Source organism: Triturus cristatus, chromosome 7, assembly GCF_964204655.1.
Source record: "Triturus cristatus chromosome 7, aTriCri1.1, whole genome shotgun sequence".
Taxonomy (NCBI): Eukaryota; Metazoa; Chordata; class Amphibia; order Caudata; family Salamandridae; genus Triturus; species Triturus cristatus.
The window spans coordinates 794,788,956-794,810,046 of NC_140590.1; the positions used below are offsets into that span (position 1 = coordinate 794,788,956).

General features: G+C 42.8%; 1 protein-coding gene across 2 annotated transcripts in view; it reads right to left on the reverse strand.

Annotated features, from left to right (window-relative positions):
• Positions 1–699: 699 nt before the first annotated feature.
• Positions 700–21,091, reverse strand: part of GALNT10 (polypeptide N-acetylgalactosaminyltransferase 10) — a 553,591-nt gene continuing 533,199 nt past the window's right edge. For both annotated transcript variants that reach the window (XM_085617641.1, XM_085617642.1), the window contains one exon: positions 700–3,985. In XM_085617641.1, the coding sequence (XP_085473767.1) occupies positions 3,818–3,985 (168 nt within the window). In that variant the 3' untranslated portion in view covers positions 700–3,817. The remainder of the gene's footprint in view (positions 3,986–21,091) is intronic.

The window sequence follows — 21,091 nt, forward strand, 5'->3', positions numbered from 1 at the left end:
AGAAATAAGCACCCTGAGACCAGTTTCGGGGTATATCGCCCCTTATCAGTCAGGCTAGCTTGAATCTAGTGGCACAGTGAGGCCGACATATGGGGGCCCACTTATGGCGAGAAAGCAAGACACACAATTGATGGATGGAATGCAGAACAAATCAAACATTCACACCCCCCGCCCCCGTCTAGAGATCTGGGTTAAATCCATTGGGTTTTTTTACTCACCGTGCTACCCTACTTTAGACCCAGCCATGTGCAATCAAGACTAACAAGCCACTTCAGGGGTTGCTTACCATTAACATGCCTGAGTATACAGTTCACACTGCTGTCAAATGGATTTGTTTTCTTCATCCGTCTATACTACTGTTTCCCCAACTGCAGACATACACTGCTGTTGCTCAAGTAGTTTTCATCTCCCAGCAAAGGACCTTTGTTATTGCACCACCATATTATATCCTTGTGCCATTCCACTCTATACTATCCAGCCTGTCGTTTAAACTCTGTGTCCAAATGCAAACTATCAGAGCCATTTAGTCAGAAGTGATAACATTTCTAATTTAATTTCAAGTACAACACATCCTTCCCAATATATGTATAGCTAAGCAGTACATGTGTAAAACTGCAGCAGAGTGGCTAGATCCAGGAACAGAAAGTGACCAGCACCACATTGTTGCTCCCCACCCCCAATAAAGTTAATTTACACAGGTTTAAAACATTTAAACATTTATTTTAAATACCTTATAAAAAGAGACCACATTCAACTTTTTAAAAAACCCTCATACATTATTATAGAATAATCATCTGTTGTATCAAAGGTTCTAAGATTAAAGTGCTACTGATGCCCTTCACTTTCTACAGACACGTTCCTCTGGTTACCACTCCTTTCAAAATCTTCACAATCACTGTTTCGTGTTTGGTGCGCAAAGCTCCATGCACGGCAAAATCAGATTTGAAAGAAAGGATACAGGACAAAAGACAGACTGACGTTCAACTGCATTGTTGGCCTACTTTTAGGAAGCCATTTTCACTAGCCAGGTTAAAGACACGAATTATAAAGGTTTGCTCTATTAATCTTTACAGCTTTAACTAACCTGGACTGCCTTTGCAATTAGTGCTTGAGATATATGCAGTGCCGAAACAGCAAAATGACGAGGCACGTACAGAGAAGAATGCACTGTCTCCTCATATAAACTATATAGTTACTGTGAGATGAACTGCCGTTCTGGACAAGCTGCCTACTCGGAGTTGCAACTGTTCAACACAGGTCTACTTGTTAGATGCGACAAGTTGAACTGATGCACAGCCTCATTTTGTAAATTAGGAAAATAACATGCAGGCGATGATATGACAAAGTCATCAACCTACCCGCCTTCTGATTACAGGCAGCCCTAATAATAGATCATTCGTCTCACAAGTCTGTTTTGAATCAAAAATGAGACAGAAGCAAAGCCGACATGTAGAGGTTTTTAACACTTTTCTGAGCTATGGTCTCAAATCCATATTAGCCCGAATCCAAGGGCCACACCGGACTTTATAAGACCAGCCTTGTCTAGTAATGGGACTCTATGGTTATGTTAGATATGCTTTATCACCAGAGCAATGCCAGATGCAATCTGTAAAATGAACAAAAATTCTTAATTCAGCATTTGTAGCGCTGTGAGTTCTGTTTAATAGAGGGGTCAGTGCTGTAACTTTATTTCACATGATTTGGTTTTGTGGTAAAATAGTTATTTATACCTTTAATGCCCATCTTTCCGTGTGTGTGTCTGGAATGTAACTGCCGTTTTAATTTTATTTCAAAACAAATATTACAGTATATGATAGCCAATGGATAGCACTTCTTAGCCTAATGCATACTTGTGTTTGCAACCTTTCAAGAAGACATCTATTTATGTTTCAGACACGTTCCTATGAAATCAGGGAAGTTGCTATACGAAAACATGTACTAGCTTTAACAATTTAGTGAAGGTAGCATCTTTCAAAACAGCTTGCAGATTGCTTTTCCCAAATTCCTTTGTGCAACAGCACAGCGGCACAGGATTGAAAAGCGATACCTCCACTTGACCGATCCACAGCCCCCTCCCTCCTCATTTCCAAGGCTGCCATATCCGGTTGCAACAATCCCCTCTACTTTTTATTGATCGGATACCAATGGAAACTAGACTTTTTTTTCAGTGTTTATGTAGATAACAGATAAAGTTCAGAGTTGAAAAAAGGAACAGGACAGTTAATGTCAAAACACACCCAGCAGCTCTACTTGGCAGACACAAGATTGGATTCCAGCATTTTCTGTTGCTGAGAGTTGGAGACAGCCAGGACACAATTATGCAACATACTTAATACAGTTCATTTACCTTTGGACTAACAAGGCACTAGGTAACGGTACACATTCAGGCATTTCTTGTTTTATGACAGAACTGGAATGACACTTTTTCTCAAACCCATCTCTTTTGTGCATATATAATGGAGTGAACCTGATAACTTGTCTAGTCTTCAAAAGTTGAGATAAGTTCAACAAATTGAAAATCAGTTGAATGATAAATTATAAGATGATATAATCAGGAAATGTCAGGCACAAGGTGTTTAAACAGTCTCACAAGGGGTATAAACCGTGCTTATGAGTAAACTAATTACATATTAAAAAAAAAAACAAAGTCAAACTTATTCAAAAATATACAGAAATGGGTGATTTACATACAAGTTAAACTGGGTTCTTGAGTAATGAAGGCTCTTATTAATTTCCTTCCAGGTACTCCACTTTGTTTTTGAAAAAAAATCTTCCATTGAACCTATTCAGATTACCAAACACAAATGACCTGAGTTATCATGAGCTGCTGGTTAAATCTGCTCAACCTTAAAGAGTGTTTAGAGGTCACTCGACCTCTCACATCAATGTAACTCTGAAGATTCTAAACGTCTCAATCGCTCAACCTGTATAAAAACATCACATTCCAACTCAAACAGAAACTCGTGCAGAATGGTTTGAATTGAGTAAGTCTTAGGCACTTAAAACAGGTAGGCCCCAGTGAAACAACCTAATTTGGGAGTGTAGCATTACATAAAGCATCTTAAAGTTACTTGTCACATATCCTGCGTTGTTTTAGAGTTAAACCTCACTTTCCAAAGTAATTAGGCCCATCCATACGAATACCGAATTAGGTGAAATGGAGATTATACGAGATTATCGAAACACACTGTCCTCTCCTTTGACAAACGAACCACTAGGTATCAATGTTCACCAACATCTTGCTTCCAATAGCAGGAAAAATAAGTTAATTTCTATTGTATGAAAACAAACTCTGACAACATTTAGTAGCAAAATGCCCATAAGTGGATGAAACGGATCTCCTCAAAGTCTCTATACTTAGACACAAACGGTGAGTGACATGTCCACAGTAGCAAAAGGCGAACTTTGCTTTCTTACAAGGAGATGCATTCTGTGCAGTGCTTGGATGTGTATACATGGATCCGAGGCACCTTGTCATTCGCTTCCTGCTTGAGGAGAATGTGCTATCAGTTCAGTCCTTCACATTCAGGAGGTCATCAATGTGCTAGGATGATCCCCCAATCAGAGAATGAAGCCCACTGCCCTAATATGCTCATGAGGCACTCTGGAATTTCAGTGAAGTAAAAGATGCAAAGTGTCTGGAGTTAAGGGACGCAGCATTCTTGTTCTAAGAGTTCAAACTGGTCTTCACACACAAAGCTCTAATTTCATCCCGCCACAACATATTCATTTAAAAACTAATTTCTTCATTTTGTGGTATCCTCCGCCCAATAAAAATATAGTTGTAAATATAAATTTTTATGTCTATTTTGAGTCACTACAAGTCCTTGTTCCTGTTAAGGTTCTGTAAAATTGTGTGGTTTGTGTATTCAAATATCCATTGCTGACTTAAGGATGAAGGGTTGCAGATGTTCATGAAAACCTTGCGTTCAGAAGGGCTGCAGTCCATGCAGCTGCCACTGACAGGGTGGTATAGTGTCTTGTCCTGTAAGGAGAAATGTAGAAAAGGGAGACAGCTGAAACGGTTATATTGTTAAAACAGTTACACGCTGAAAAATAAAGCGCAAATACAACAGTGCTACGACTGTCTTTCAAACAATGTACTTCAGTTTAGTTTATTCACTTAAGATGGTGTGATTTCGCAATGGCCATTGTAGTGTCTAAAAATATAACAAGCATTAGCAAAGCCAATAGGTCTCTATTAAATCACAGATTCAGTGTAGGTTTCCAAAGAGCCTTTATTCATACCAAAACCATTGACTATCCAGCTTGCCAGCCAGCCATGGAATAACTGGTCTCTGACATCCCCCTGAAGACCATGATATTCCAGGCTCGAGCTGGCATTCTTTAAAGGCAAAGCAAATTACAACACATCCCCCTTACAACAAAATGAAGGAGTAAGGAAAACAACACAAAAAGGAATGAAAGGAAACTGAGAATAAGGAGAATCTATGCACACATAACCAAATGACTTGGAGAAGAACAATCTTTAAATTTGCCAGGTACTCTTACATCTATTTGAGGAGGATCTGCACAAACCATCACTGCAACCAGTGCTTTCAGGAACATTGGCACCAGGAAACCCAGGAACATTGTCAAATTTAACAAGTCCTGACATACTCCCAAGTACTACCTGTGTTGACAGTCACAACATTTTTCTTGATGGCTGTGATGGTGTAGGGACCCATTAAGCCAGAAGTTCATTTACAACTACGTCTCGCCTTCTACACAAGAACTTGTCCCCAACAGTCCATTTCTTCCCTTTAACAGACATTTTAGCATCATACCTCAATTTATACTTTTGATGATAATCTAGAAGCCTGGCCCTCCTTGATTAGTCAGAAATGCCACTTTTGTTACTCACGGGTAACCACACAGGATTTATCTTAGAGCCATCCTCCCCCTCAAAGCCTCAAAGGGAGACCTCTGTGTGACAACATTAAGGGCAGTTCGATGAGCCCACCACGTTACTCTCAAAAGACAGTCTAGATTCTAGAGCCCTCTGTGCACAACTTTTAACCACCCGTTTCCTTCTTTCCGTTAGGCCATTGGCTTGTGGTGCATACAGGGCTGTCTTCTGATGGACAATCCCAAATTCTTTGAGAAAAACATGCATCTCATGGAACGCAAATTGCATTCCATTATCAACGACCAAATATTTTGGCACACCCTCACTCACAAAAACATCCTTCAAAAACTCATAGTTCTAGTATTGACTACACCCACTTACAGGTGTAGTCCACAAGAAGGAGTACAAACCTTTCATATGAAGGCATAAGCTCAAACGAACCAATTATGTCTAAACACAACTTGGACCATACCATCTCCGGAACATCAACTGGAGACAAAGGAGCATGATTGGTAACATGGGATTTATCATTGGTTGCATACAGCTGACGTTCTTTGACCACCCCTTCAATCATATGGTCCACACCAGGCAACCAATATCTCTCTCTTACCTGAGCTTTTGTGAGACTCCTGCCAAGATGTCCCTCAAGTGTAAAACAGAAAAATTAAATTGATGCTTACAGTCAATAAAAAGGACTGAAAGACAAGGAAACATTTTTGATCTATGGGCTCAGAGGCATCCACATGTTTATATAGTTAATGTACTGATTCTGGCCTCTGCAACCCTTATTGAATCAATCCCCAGTTTTTATACACTGGAATCACTTTGCAGCACTACCTGGTGGAAAGCAGATGAAAGGTGTAAAACACTGAAAACTTTAGCACCCTTCAACATACTGATGGATTCAGAGATGTTCGAAAGAGGCTGACGGTCCACCCAAATCCACTCATTCAACCCTTGCAAGTCCACACGCATCCTAGCACTGGCACCACCATCCTTGGGTGCCAAAACCACTGGGGCCAACCACTCTGATACCTCAATTTCCTCAATGACACCCAAATCCAACAGTCTTTTGAGCTCCCTTTCCAAGGGTTCTATGATCATATTCAGCACGCTGCGCACCTTATGTACACAAGGCTTGGCTCCCTTCTTCAAGATAATGCAGTGTTCAAATCCCTTGAGACGTCCCAAACTATCTCCAAACACCTCAGGAAACTCTTCAAAGTATTTCTCACCACCTCCCACATGATCAATCAACATAACTTGGTCCTTAGGATTGCTGGCACTAGGGTTCAAGATGATACCCAAATCTCACTGATGCCTCAACCCCAACAGGTTGTCACCCCTTTCTGATACATATAATGTTCCAACAGTATGTCTGCCTTTGAACTCTATCTTAGCCACCACATACCCCAGCACATTGATGCGTGACCCTTCATAACTGACTGGGTTAATATCAGGGTGAGGTAGTTCTATATTACCCATACCAACACTTTTGTCCCACTGTTTGTTGCAAATCATGGTAAAAGGTGAACCCGAATCAGCCACCACAACAAATGTCCTTCCATCTACTTCAACATCACACTCAGGCATCACCACCTTCCCTGAGTCAACCTCCCCATCCTTGTCATTCACATTCAAAATAACGGTACTTACTGCCTCAGGTGAGTTCTCAGCCATCCGGTTCCTCCCAGAGGATCTACACACACGGCCATAATGCCCCTTTATACCACATTTCTTGCACACACACCCCCTAGCATAACAGTTTGGGCTGTTAGATAAATGTGAAAACTACCACATCTATAGCACCTAATCTTTTGAGAATCATTAGTGCCCCTCTCATGAAAGTCATGTTCAGAACCCCAAGACTGCACATCATGTTCAGGACGTGATTGTGCATCATGGTCAGGACCACGTGATTGTATGTCTCATTCAGTACCTTCTCCCTTAACATTAGAGGAAACTTTAGCGATGTTGTCAGCGTAAAGTTGAAGAGTAAAAATATCTGTCAAAGCATAATTATCACCTTGCGCCTCCTTGTCTTCAAGATTCCTCTTCATTTCCCTTTACACAAGTAGATGTATTTTTGACCGTGGTGCTATTGGTGTATCTCACCAGCTGATCTCTCACCACAGAATAAGATAACTCTTCAAATTCGCACATGCTTGCAAATGTCTTTAACGATGCCACATAACTGCCCACTCTTTCAACAGGCCCCTGCACTCTTGTAAAAAGTCTGTGCCGTTCTAACACCACATTAATGCAGGGTCTAAAGTATCGTTCCAACATAGTCATTGAAATCTCATACACATCTGCTGGTTCCCCATCACCGCCACCAACTGGTATCACATCCATACTATCATAGACGTTCCTCCCTTCAACACTTAGATTGTTTATTAAAATGGCTTGCTTCCTGAAGGCAGAGAATTTTTCTCCACCAATTGCCACTATATACGAGTCAAAAAGGTTCCTCCATCTTTTCCAAGGAAGAACTGATTCACCCTTTTCTGACAGAAAAGCAGGAGGTTGCGACATGCTGGAGGTGGTAGCCATGGTTATAGGGGAAAATGTATACAGAGAAAACTAAATGTGCCACAGTATGCTGAGAATAACAATAATGTAACTGAATGACTGCTTCTGCCTTTAACCGCTTCGGTGCTCATGACGAGCCCAGCTCGTCATGAGGCACAGTGGAGCTGTGCTCATGACGAGCTGGGCTCGTCATAACCAGCGCGGCCCGCCCACGTGCGATTGATTCCCCGCCTGTGCGGGAGAATCAATCAGTGGGTGGGGTCGTGACGAGCTCAGCTCGTCATGAGCACAGCTCCACTGTGCCTCATGACAAGCTGGGATCGTCACAAGCACAGCGCCACCGCCCCCCCCTCCGCGCCACGGGGGAATTACCCCCGCGTGGAAGGGGTCAAAGTATAATCTCACCATATATCTCACCATTCCATCCAGATATACCATAATAAAAGATGTTGTTTTACTAAAAGTTCTAGTTGTGGCTCGATGTTGTCCCGTAGTTGCAGGAAAATACGTGTCCCAAGATGGCAGCACGTCGCATGATGTTACGACGGGTGTGTGATATGTCGAACGTAAGCGTGATGACGAAAGGCAGAGAAGGGAGCAGCCGCTGAGGTGAGAGCCGAATGCGGCATAATTTTAGCAAGCGTGAGGTAAGGCTCGTGCAGTGTTTAAATTGACCGATGACTATGCCACTAGCAATTTTAACACTTTATTCACAAAAGAAAGGCACACAATTCCAGTACTTCAGTGTGCCTCGTCTCATTGTCGATAAATAACTCATTAGATTCACGATTTAGAAAGCAGAATCTTGTAAAATGGCAATGATATAACTGCGCGGGTCTGATTCTTCATCGATAGGGGAATCGGTAGCTCACAATGTCTGTCCCCATAAGACGTTTGTCGTTCATCGCCAGCATTAAATTGCAGATTCAGTGTAGGTTTCCAAAGATCCTTTATTCGTACCAGAACCACGACTATCCAGCTCGCCAGCCAGCCATGGAATAATTGTTCTCTGACATCCCCATGGAGACAATGGCATTCCAGGCTCGAGCTGGCATTCTTTAAAGGCAAAACAAATTACAACAGTCTCGCCTATAGGTCCTTTTGGCTTGGTCAATGCCTTTTAGCCATGCCATGGCTGCTGTGCAGTATGGCTTAAAACAAAAGTTCCTACCAAAAAAAGTGATGAAATGGCCTCTGCTTCATATTGTAGGCATGCACATGTATTCAACACACATGTGCATGTCTACAAAAGGGGTCAAGCTTAAAAAAAACAAGAAACAGATGAATGGGCTGCAGGAGAGGGCTAGGGATGGAGTGGTGGTTAAGCAATTTGGTGGGTGGAGGGCAAAGTAACATGACAGGAAGGGGTGAAGCACCATGGAAAAGGAATACTGTGTTAAAGTTTGCAGGCATAATTTTGACTAATACAACTGCACACTCATTACACTGCCTTGTTTAAGAAAAAACAAAACGTTTTAAAGTAACTAATATAAGACAAAACGAAGTGGTTGACTCCGCACTGCATCTAAGCTCACGCTACACTAATGGGAATGTTAAATAACAACCAGGTTTTCACAAAAAAACACAAAAGATGCAGGGAAGTTTATAATTTGGAAATCGAGGAACTTCGATTGGTAATTGTTTAAGGTTAGAGCAAGATGTCAGTTTACCAAAAGTAGATCATATATATCTGCACAATGTATCTGTGGTGATATTTTACATTATGGAAACCTAATATGATGTATAAAAATGTAAGTGCCATTTTACACCCACGCGGGCAGTTCAATCGCCCATCCAGCCATTGGAGGGTTTGGCCTCTGCTCCTATGGTGGAAACCTCTATGCCTTCAGTATAGCCACTAAAGGCACTGAACATTGCTGAGCAGCTGCAATGTTTGTTGCATCAATTCAGTAAATAATGTTTTCAAGGAACAAGCTCCCAAAGTATGAGCTTGTTTCTTGAAAATAAAAAAGCCTCCATAGCACTGACTCGTTGCTTGATTACTCTGCCCTGGACTGCCAGGCCTTGAATGGCTGTCCAGGGCATGGAAATGTAGAGTTGATCAGAAGTAGGGAGAGGTGACCTTCCCAGTGACCTGGCGGCCCAGTGGCTGATAGGCCACAGGTCAGATGTTTATGCTGGCAGAGCCAGCGGAGGCTCTAATGCGGCAAGCCTGGTGTTTACTTCACTCCTAGTGAGGTTCCAGCGCCGTTAAATGTAGTGCATTGACCGTATTTATCAAGCGGTAATAATAATTGTGGGGCAGTTGAGTGACACATTATTCCTCCTATACAGACTGCAACCCCGAGAGCAACTCACACAATGGACGACTAATGGCTTTCAGTTTCTGCCACAGCCCCAGATAAAAGCACCTGATAAAATACACTCAGCTCATCAGACACAGCCACTGCACAGTATTCCAAAGCATTAGAGAAATGGGAATTCAAGACAGGTCTCAACTTCACATGGCATACCCAAGGCAGATGTAGGTTACACAAATGTAGGTGATACAACATCACTAGGGTCATATGCACTACACATATACACACAGTCACACCACTTATATTTGATACATGCCACATTATTGCAATACATCAAAAAACACTGGCCCCCAGAGAGACAAGAACTTCCAAACCACGAACTGGTCAAGACCCTACATTATATGGGCAGAGGGAGACATCTTATAAAATGGCTATACATGGGGATATGGGCACACGCCGCGATAGACCTTACAGAACTACGCGACACATGGGCGGGGGACATAGGGTGGGAGCTCTCAGACAAGGAATGGGGTGTTCTTTTACAATACCCAAAACAAGTGTCCAGAAATGCTAAGTTTAAATTTATACAAACTATGCTACTCTATAGAGCCTATCGTACCCCACATATACTACAACGGATGTTCCCGCAAACAACACAAATGCCCTTGCTGTCATCTGGAAGAAGCCGATCTAGCTGACATGATCTGGGCATGTCCTCGCTTGCAATGTTTTTGGCAGTCAGTCTGACTTCATATAGTGTCAGTTACGCAGCTAAATCAGGGCTACACAATTGAGGACAGTATCCTAGGCTATTATAAACGCTCGGAAAAACAAAAAGGTTCAGAATAGATTCACGGACCTCGCCCTAATAATAACAAAAAGAGCCATCACTATGCCCCTCCCCCCCACCGTGCACAGTTGGGATAGTGAAATGCTCCGCTGGGGGTAGCGCCGAGAGTGCTGCAATATGGCGGGAGGAAGCTAGGGGATTGCTGAAAAATCTGATATCTCTGGAATGGTATCCTATACTGGAAGCCCTAAAAGGAGCGGACCTGGAACCAGTGGATAACACCCGAACATACAATAACCCATAACATATTTGTAACAAGAACAAGATACAGTGTAGGATGAACTTAGCTGATAGATGCACACTATTAAGATGCGGAAGCACGACCATGGAGCAGGCTGCAAGAACATGTATATAAGTGATGGTAACGCTGGAACAAGAGTGGGAGGGGGAGGGATGGGGTGAGTTAAAAATATCCATGCTCATCTTTTCTTTTTTTTTGCTATTGGTTTAATATAAGGTTAATTAGAAGAAAGTTTAATTCTTGGCTGATACAAGGCAAAGACATTAGTACTGATACAGATAATAGAATGTAACGTAAAATGTATTTTTTATGCTGAACACCATGCTATGTAACACTGCCTTTATGCCTAATTCCCGTTGTATGGCTAGCCACTCTGGCTGTTTAAAGGAAAAGCAATAAAAATGTGTTTAAAAAGAAATACACACAGTCACACAAGCGCATGGGGACTGATACAAACACATAACAAAGATACATTCTTGCATTCAAATCAAAACACCCAACTCCATCTGTGTATGCATACACAAAAACAAGCAAGCAGATAAAACCACCACAAGATTCTTCTCAAACACAAGAGCACATACAGATGGATTATTGTATGCATACAGAGATCGGTTAACACACATCCTTACACATCTCTGAATATTCACACATCTCTGAATACAAACACAGTAGACAAACACACCCAGATGGGTTCTCGGCACAAATATTCAGATATAATTGCATACACACACACGTCGTCACACAGAAACACATACGTACAGGCATGTCTATATACACTGGGATAAATTGTTTCCGACACACACATACTTCCTGCTGTAGACACGAGGGTGAATGGAAAGAAACAGCAGGGGAAGAGGGTGAAGATGGTTAGAAAGTCAATGTATTGAGTGATGAAGGGGAGAGTGTCGAACAAAGAGAAGAGTGGTGGGAGGAAGAGAGGGAAAAGCAGTCTGCAAGGCGGGAAGAGAGAAATAAGGGCTGGAAAGATGTCGGTAGAAAGAGAATCAGGAGAGGGTGGGGGTAAAGACCAGTTTGAAATTGTGCAGCATGTTGAAAATGTATAATAAAAAACTGTTATAAGCATTTTTGTTACCTTATATTTAACCAAGAAGACATTATGTACAACTGGACGACCCTATTAAAAAAAGAATTAACTTAAAAAATGTCTTAGATTTTTTGGCCTTGCAATGCTGGCAACTCCTTCCTGCCTATTCTAATGCTCGTTTGTTATAGATTTTTTTGTTATTGGAGGGGGGTGGGGGCATAAATAACGGACAAACTACGGGAGGGTAAATGGGTCCTGAATTACAACACGTGCAGCAGAAGGACAACAGGGGAGAACCAACAGATGCCACATTCCGAGGGCAGACTGAGGTGGTGTTGAGCTGGTGCGGGGGTGGTGCTCATGTGATGACTGATACTGAGGTGGTGATGGTGTGCTGCTCTGGAGGTGAAGCTGAGTGATACTGAGGTGGTGCTGAGTAAAGAGGTGGTGCGGAGTCATGTTGAGGTGGTGATGCATCACTGGTGCTCAGGTTTTGCTAAGTGATGCTCAGTTCTTGCTGTGCTGAGGTGATGCACTGAAGCTGATGTGGTGCTGCAGTGATGCCGAGGTGGTGATGCGCTGATGCTGAAGTGGTGCTGAGGGGGGCATTCTGGTGCTGCTTAGATGCGAGTTGGTGCTACACTGGTGGTGGTGCACTGATAAGGAGGTGCTGCTGTGCTGAGGTGGTGCTCAGCTGATATTGAGGCGCTGCGGAGGTGTGGGTGCTGCGCTAGTGATTATGTGGTGCTGAGGTGATGCTGCGCTGATGTCGAGGTCGTGCTGTGCTGATACCGAGGTGGTGCTGTGTGGATGACGAGGTGGTGCTGTGCGGATGACGAGGTGGTGCTGTGCGGATGACGAGGCGGTGCTGTGCGGATGGTGAAGTGGTGCGGAGGTGGTGCTGAATTGCTGCTTAGGTTGTGCTGAGTGATGCTGAGGTGGTGCTACACTGATACTGAAGTAGTGCTGCATTGGTGCTGAGGTGGGGCTGCGCTGTTGGTGGTGCTGCGCTGATGCTGAGATGGTGCTGTGCTGATGTTGAGGTGGTACTGCTCTAGTGCTGAGGTGGTGCTGCGCTGATGCGGAGTTGGTCCACCACTGGAGGTGGTGCACTGATGAGTGACCCCTGAAGACCCTGTGCCTACAGCACTATTGATAGCTACCACTTTAAGCCTTCACAAAGAGTTTGATCCGCACTCCGCAGAGCCCTGGGAATCGATGCATGGAGGTGTCGGACACTGCAGGTTATTGAGTCAACCATGACCTGAGGCTACCGAAAAGAATGTTCTTACATGCAAAACATGCCCCTATCTGAATTTACATGATTATGAAATTCAGAATGACTATAAAGAGAGAATAACACAAGGTAGAGGGGATGAGAGCAAGAAGAGATCAAAATACAACATGAAAGACAACAGTTGAGCCCTGAAGAAGTCCTTAAACAGGATGAAACACGTTGGCTACTAGGAGGCTACTAGGAAGAAAAGATACAAGAATAAAGGAACATATCAAATACAAAAATCGGATGAACTTGTTTTTTATATTTGAGTGCGGATCAAACTCTTTATGCAATTGTTTATAGTGGAAGTTTCTTTCACTTGATTGGGAAGCAAAGGGGTCTTGCTTCTCTGATCCCCGCACCATAGAACCGATAATGTTCCCGAGACAAGGATAAGTGCTGTTTTATAATCTTAGACCTCTTTTGTAAATCTTTCACTTTGAGCATTCAGTCTTGGTGAGACCAGAGTGCACCTTAGAGCACACTTTTTCACTACATTATGCATTACTCGAGGTTCACCAGAGGTTTAAAACCGGGCGGAAGAAATACATTGAAGGTGTGATATATTTTATGGGTGTGCTACATTTCAGTCTTTGCCTGCAAACTAAGAAAAGGTTTATGGAGGTTCTTCCGAGGAGTTTTGCAGGGTTTTTCTTCAGCAAAGTACCTTTAGTAGAAAGGGTATTTTGTTATTTATTGCTCCCCTAAAGTTTTGTGAATTTAGGTATATATATATATATATATATTATATATATATATCTATATATATATATATATATATATATATATATATATATATATTCACTGAAAAAACCATAGGTTTCACACATGTTATAGTTAGCGGAAATTTTACTGATAAAAAACCAGTGAAATTGCCCCGTTATAGTTAGTGCTGGCAACTATAACTCACGCGACCGCAATCCTCTGCTGATGCTAATACTGTATTTAGACACTTATTTGCCCATGTCTTCTTCCATACATTTTTAGCTATACATATATTACAAATATTTTTTTTTCATAAAGACACATATGTCATCAGCAGAAGATTGCGGTCGCGTGAGTTATAGTTGCCAGCACTAACTATAACGGGGCAATTTCACTGGTTTTTTATCAGTAAAATTTCCGCTAACTATAACATGTGTGAAACCTATGGTTTTTTCAGTGAATTTGCAAGGTTTTTTAAATGCTAATTCCTAACTATAACGTGTGTGAAACCTATGGTTTTTTCAGTGAATTTGTACGGTTTTTTAAATGCTAAGTTACTTTACGCCATTCGAGGCGTGCGCGCCCACTTAACGCAGTTCGTTCCGTGCACGGTTTTTATCAACTTTAATAAGCCCTGTACATTTGGTGGCCGAAGCACAGGGGGTGGGGTCAATGTGGATAGTGTTTTTTTTATTTCGATTTTATAATTTCATGTTGCCAAAATTTAGTTTTTTTTACCTATTAATAAGCCCTGTACATTTGGTGGCCTACGGCCACCAAAAGCACAGGGGGTGGGGTAAGTGTGGATAGTGTTTTTTTTATTTTTATTTTTTTACCGTACGCTTACGGTAAGCGTACGGTAAGCGTACTCGGCGAAATTGCCGAAAAAAAAATAAAACCGTTTTTGCTCTTGGGGGATGTTTGGGGACTCCCTCAACATGACTATGTGGGAGGGAGTTGTCAAAACAGCCCCGTAACATGTTTTTGGCCATCTTGTTTGATAAACAACACTCAGTGCGAGAGACAAAATGGCGGCCGCCGCTTCCTGGTTTCGGCCGATTCGAATGTTTACTAAGATCTAAGAGCCAATCAGAATCGCGCTCGCGCACGCCACTGTACGCTTACGGTAAGCGTACGGTAAGCGTACCGTAAGCGGGCTCAGATATATATATTGATTTAAAGGCTATTTTCTCAGAATCTACTGAACAGATTTACACCAAACCTACAAAAGGCACTTCCTTGACCTAGGGACTACCTCTCTGCCAAATTTCTAGTAATTCTGTTCAGCCGTTCGGGCTGTAGCTCGTTCTAAAGGTCCTATGGAAAAATGCATGGGAAAAACGCGTTTTGGGACCCCCCTTTTATCTCAGCCCCCGCTTGACGAATCCCCCCGAGACTTTCAGGGTAGGAGCGGAGCGTAGCGCCCCACCTATTTTGAGAAATTCGCGAGGATTCATCGACCGGCGCCAAAGTTATTCAAAATAGAATGTTGAGGTTTTCCTATGGAAAAGGGGTCCTAACTATAACTACCTACTGGCGACCGCCAGTAGGTAATATATATATATATATATATATATATCTATATTACCACTCACCCTCATTTGGCATGTCACCCTGTTTTCACTCGTATTTGCCCTGGTGACCAATATAACACTTGACAGACTTCAACATGGTTGCCTCTTTTCCAACCTACATCAACCTCCCAAAACCTACTTCTTCATCTTGAATAATATAATCAGTGGTGGCTGGCATGTAAGGAGGGTGGGTGAGCAGGAGGGAAAAATAAGTTATAAATAAAAAAATGCAAGTCCTGGCACGACGTCCTCTCATCTCGGGTCCAGGCAGGCTCCAACGCAGTACCAGGAAACTGCAGTAACCTATCCTGGAGCTCCTTTCATGCAGAATAGAAGAAGCACCAGGATTGGAGGGAGCGGACCCTCTCGCCACTCCTGAGGGCACTAAAACCTTATGCTGTCTCTAACCCAGGTTTAAACTGTGCGTGTCTGGCTGGCGTCACTAGACTGCCAGCCAAAAGACATGTGCACTTTAAATTTAAAGTGACCTGCCCATCACGGCTTTCTACTGCTAACTGACAGCAGCAGAAACCAGAAAGCCCCACCCCCCGCCCTGACGCTCTGCTAGGACGGAGTTTAGAAAAATAAAATGGTAATAAATGAACTTTATTACCATTTTATTTTTCTATATCTGGGGGCAATTTGGTTAGTGGGGTTGATACTTTTTTAATTCACTTAAATATTGCCTAATAACTCTGGTAGTACCTGTTCTCAATATTTAAGGACTGCATTCACACATTTGGGTGGCATTTCTGCCTTTCTTATAACTGCTACCGCATAATTTAACGGAGAATCCTAACTGAGTCGCAGTCTGCCCTGCATTCAGTAGCTGTTTGCATGCATGACGAATTAATCTCTAGTGAATTCCTCCTGCACAGTGCCAAATTTTTATGTTTAACGACTTTTTGTTTAAACTGCAATTGTCAGCCACCTTTTCTTCTTTCCTTTGCTTGCAGTGGTAAAACCCATGACAATTAATTACCACATAAACACATCGTGCACAATGCGTATCTATTTCAGCCAGTATTGTTACAAAGTCATCACCCTCCCCAGCACCGCATGCTTTCTTTTGTATTGGACTATACAGACGAAGACATTCCAGTCCCAGGAAATGCAACAACATTATCTTTTTCTCTCAATCCAAAGAATTTTCTTCAATTGGGGGCATATAGTATTCTTTCTACTCAAGCCAACTCATTGCTGACTTCCAGGTAATGGCAATAAAACGTATGGTTGCAACAAAGTAAACAACTATAGTGCACACATTATGCAGATACAATCTAGATATAGTGAAAGATTTGTGGAAACGGTGCGCAGTCTAGCAAAACAATAACTAAAGTACTTGGCTTACTTAGGGCAGAGAAGTTATCACAAGCATACTGAGTCCATTCCAGGTTTGAACTGGGATAGAAAACTGTCCCAGGCACGTAAATAAAAGTGGTCACCATTGGCGGATCAGACAGCTAAAAAAGTAGCCCACATTTGCAAATCTGGGCATTTATTAACATGCAGACACTTTATGGCTGTTTTACAAGGTGTGGGATACTACATGCATTTGTGCTAGCTTCAGGCAATATTTATGGTAAAATCGGTAAAAACCTGCCTGTCAGACACTAAAGTAGGCCCACAAACGGTAAAAAAAAGAAGAGAAAACACAGCTCACACACTAACCTGTCAGACCATGCCTGCCAGATTACCTTATAGGCCACTCCAACTATGGTCCAATGTGTAATGACGTTGTACTTACACTAGAGTTGATGTCTTGCACTCAAGCATAAAGTGATGCCCTAACGGTCACTGCATATTCTTATGATATATTCTTTAATCAATGTGAACTCATCTGAGTTGTTGCAGGAGTTCCTTTGGATTTCTGCAAGTTTTTTTCCTTTTTGTCGAGTGTCCGTGAAACAATTATGTTACCTACACTGTAAGCATCTGTTCAGGGTCAGACTGGGACAAGAAAATAGGCCCTGGCACCAAAATAAAATAAAAGTGCCCTCCGTTAGCAAAGCAGATAGCTAAAAAAGTGGTAAAATCAGAGAAAAAAAACAGTAAGGATATCCCACCCGGCCATAAAACCTGCCCACAACTGCTAAAAAGAAAAACAGGCAAAGCTAATACGTCTCGGCAATCCAAGAGATACTGCCGTTGTCAATGTTCCAGTCTTTTAGCTATGTGTGATGGAGTGGATGTATGTGGGTTGTAGTGGAATTGTGGTGTTATCAAGTGGACTTGTGTAGGGTGTGCATTGGAATTGTGTGGGAAGTAATTATGTGGTATTGAGTGTAGTGGAATTATGTGGAGTGAGATTGTGTGTCACGGTGTGGCATGCAAGCGCTATGGTCGGAGCAGTAGGAAGGGGAAGTGGGAGGAGGGGAAGAATGACCAGAAAATGTACTGCTGCTGTATTGATTCCGGGCTGCTGTTTTGATTCCGAAAGAGATTGACATCACGTGTGAGTAATATACAGGCTGATAAGATCCTGAACCATAAAGCAGTGCCTGGGGGCCCGGCAAAGATAGAGAGTGCAGCAGACTTGATAGAAAAGTGAGAACAGCTTCTGAGGCAAGCAGAGACACCGTTCTACCCAGGACACAAATAACCGGACTACTACTATAGTTAAAAGGAAGCAACGAAGGTGACAACAGGCTCCACCCTCCCCTGAGCAGAAATACAGGGTGCAAGCACATGAGGCACAAGCTAAAACCACTTATTGCATTCCCAGCTTAGTATGCCCTTGAAACTAGAACAGTGCAGACAGAAATCACAGCAGCAGGGCAAAGTCGCATAGAAAACAAGTTCTTGTGAGAAGTGTCTGATGCAGCAAATAGTACCTCATTCACATCAGCCCAGCGACTGAAAACATTCAGCGCCCATGTGAAGTGCTCTTAGAAAAAGTTAAAAGTAGTCCCTAAACAGTTGCTAAAATGGGAAAAGTGTAAGCCTACAAATAATAGGGCAGTGCTCCGTGGGAGGGAACAAAACACGAAAAGGAGGGACAAATAGGAAAGATTAACCACTAGCAAGCAAGCCTTCCTAAAGGCCACTCAAAATAACAGATTAAGAGCAGTGGGCGGGCTGTAAGCCCACAGAGTGTATACAACAGGTCTCTTTGAGACAGAGTATGTGCTGTCTAGAGCCGAGACCTAAAAATGGCCCACACACTGATCTGTCAGACCAGCCCATCAGGCGCTGCCCGATTGCCCTATTGGCCAGTCCGACCCCACATCTGTTCGCTGCATGTAGTTCTGTAGATTCAAAGATTGTTTGAAATTTCATAAGCTAGAGTTGTGATAGACAGGTGTTAACAAATCTGTAACATGGATATATTCAAGTTGATGTATTGGTACAACTTTGGTACAGATCAGCACAGCACTCCTGCCAGCTTTTTCTTTCAGACACAACTGCCTCCACACATATAACAACCTTCTCCTTAAGGATAGTCAAGAGTGTGTTCCATAATGATGTGACAAGCTGTAATGTGGCATTCAGATGTGACATGCTATAACGGGGCACGGGGATATAAGGTGATATAGCAACGTGAACTGCAATTAAATTACAGCAACTTTACTCTGATTGATGCGCAGCCCATCAGACTGTAGATGCTGGCTGATAGAGACTGTGGTGACCAATACAAGAGTAACATGGGCTTACATACAGCACAAATGCAAGGCCGAGACCTGGGGATGCCAGTGGTGAAGACAGGTTGTATGGACCCAGTATGACACTGTCCTCACCGGTCAGCCCCAATCATGTGAGAGTGAACAAAACACTCCAGCAAAGAACTGTTGTCGCTGGCTTGCACGGGACCGCTGCCGTGTGGCTCAGAGGCTTCTGGAAGCAGGTAGCAACAAAGGATTTCCTTCCATCCTGATGACAGGGATCGATAAACAGACCATGTCTCTATGCACTCCTGACATCTAATCATAGAGCAGGCCCTTTATATTTTTTCATTTATAAAACTGGAAGCAAAGCACGTTCACAGTGCAGACCTTGTTTTGAAATACAAGAAACCCTACCCTGTACAGGACAGTTTTTTTCATTCTTGGCACCTTTCCTCCAGTTCTAAAGAAGTATATATTTTAGGGTTCTTTACTGCTTGCTAACAGACATTGTGCCTGACTTAGAGTTGTGTGGTACATGGCTAACCTGATTACTGGAGTAAGTGCGTAACCTAGAGGAAAATTCACAATTGGAAGCTCCTCAGCATTTACAATTGGACAATTTTCCACCAAATCAGTCATGATGGAGTTCCTCACTTGGATCAATGGAGGAGACCATTGCCTTCAGTTCATGTGGTCCATCAGCAGGAACACAGCAGTATATCTTGATATTGCAGCTAAAGATTTCAGGTTACACAGTGCTGTCCATCAAAAGCCCTGAGACAGAAATTCCCTGTTACCCTATTCCTCCTTTCACCCCAGGGCTTTGTGAGATGTTCTCCCTCTGGGGCAGTTGTTCAGGTATAGGTTAACAGTACAGATGTTCAGAAATTTCCCACATAATCGACACTTGTGAAGCGCAAAAAAGAGAAGGCCTATCTGGTGAAAGTGGTCAACAGAGCACATAAAAGGCCACTGAACACCCCCCGGGAGGCCTTATTTGAGAAAACTATGAGAACTAATAACCCATGTACCCCAGTGGCATCCACTTTTGACCCTTTGTCAACAAATATTTGCCAATTATAAGAACAAACTGGCATTCTCTTGATGTAGGTCCAAATAGGATGCCACAGCCAATATATGCCTTTAAAAGGGCACAGAGTCCAAGGGATTGCATCGTTCACACTCGCCTGACAGCCCAATCGCAAAGTGAAACCATTGTGCCACCCGGTCATTTTCCCTGTGGTGGGTGCACGGTTTGTAGACTAACACAGGCCTAAAAAACATATGGTTCTTAATGATGGCCGTACTTGGTTTCAAAACAGGTTCAGCAATTGTAATTCAATGTATGTCATATATAGGCTGACCTGTAGATGTGGTTTTCTCTACTTTGACTTGACCACCAGGAAGGTCAAAATCAGGGTTCAGGAACACATTAGCACCCTAAAGACAGGCAAACTCATGACATGACTAGTCCGTCACTTTTAGGAGTTGGGACATGGGCCCATGGACTTTAGGTGGACTGTACTGGAAAAGGTGAGTGCGGGCAGCATGGGGGCAGATGAACTACTGTACAAAAAGGAAGCATGTTCGATTTTTGCAGAGAAGACAGACCAAGGAGGCCGAAAGAACAAGTTACTTACCTTCGGTAATGATATATCTGGAAGAGACATAGATTTGTTATAGATTACTTAACTTAGAATTACCCCCAGGCGTCAGACTGGATCCAGAAAGTTTATTCGTCAGCAGTACTCCTGCGCGTCGAAAGGTGGCGTCGGTCGGCTCTGCGTTCGTCGTTGGCGTCGTGGTAGCTACTTAGACTCCACCCTCGCATGCTGACGTCCGTTCTTTACACTACTTTCCACGCCAGAAGTGCAGAGCCATGCAAGACACTGACCACTGGTGCACAAAACTAGAGCCCTGAAAGGGAGTCCTTAACCCTAGAAATCAGTTCGCAGAAAGGGGAGGATGGGTGGGGCGGTAAGGAATATGTAACTAATCTATGTCTCTTACAGATATATCGTTACCAAAGGTACCTAACTTGTTGATCCGAAAGAAACAATTAGTTAAAGATTCCTTACCTTAGAATAGATACCCCAGCAATACCAACCCCGGAGGTGGGTCTGCAAACCAAGTTCACACCTGAAAGTCCT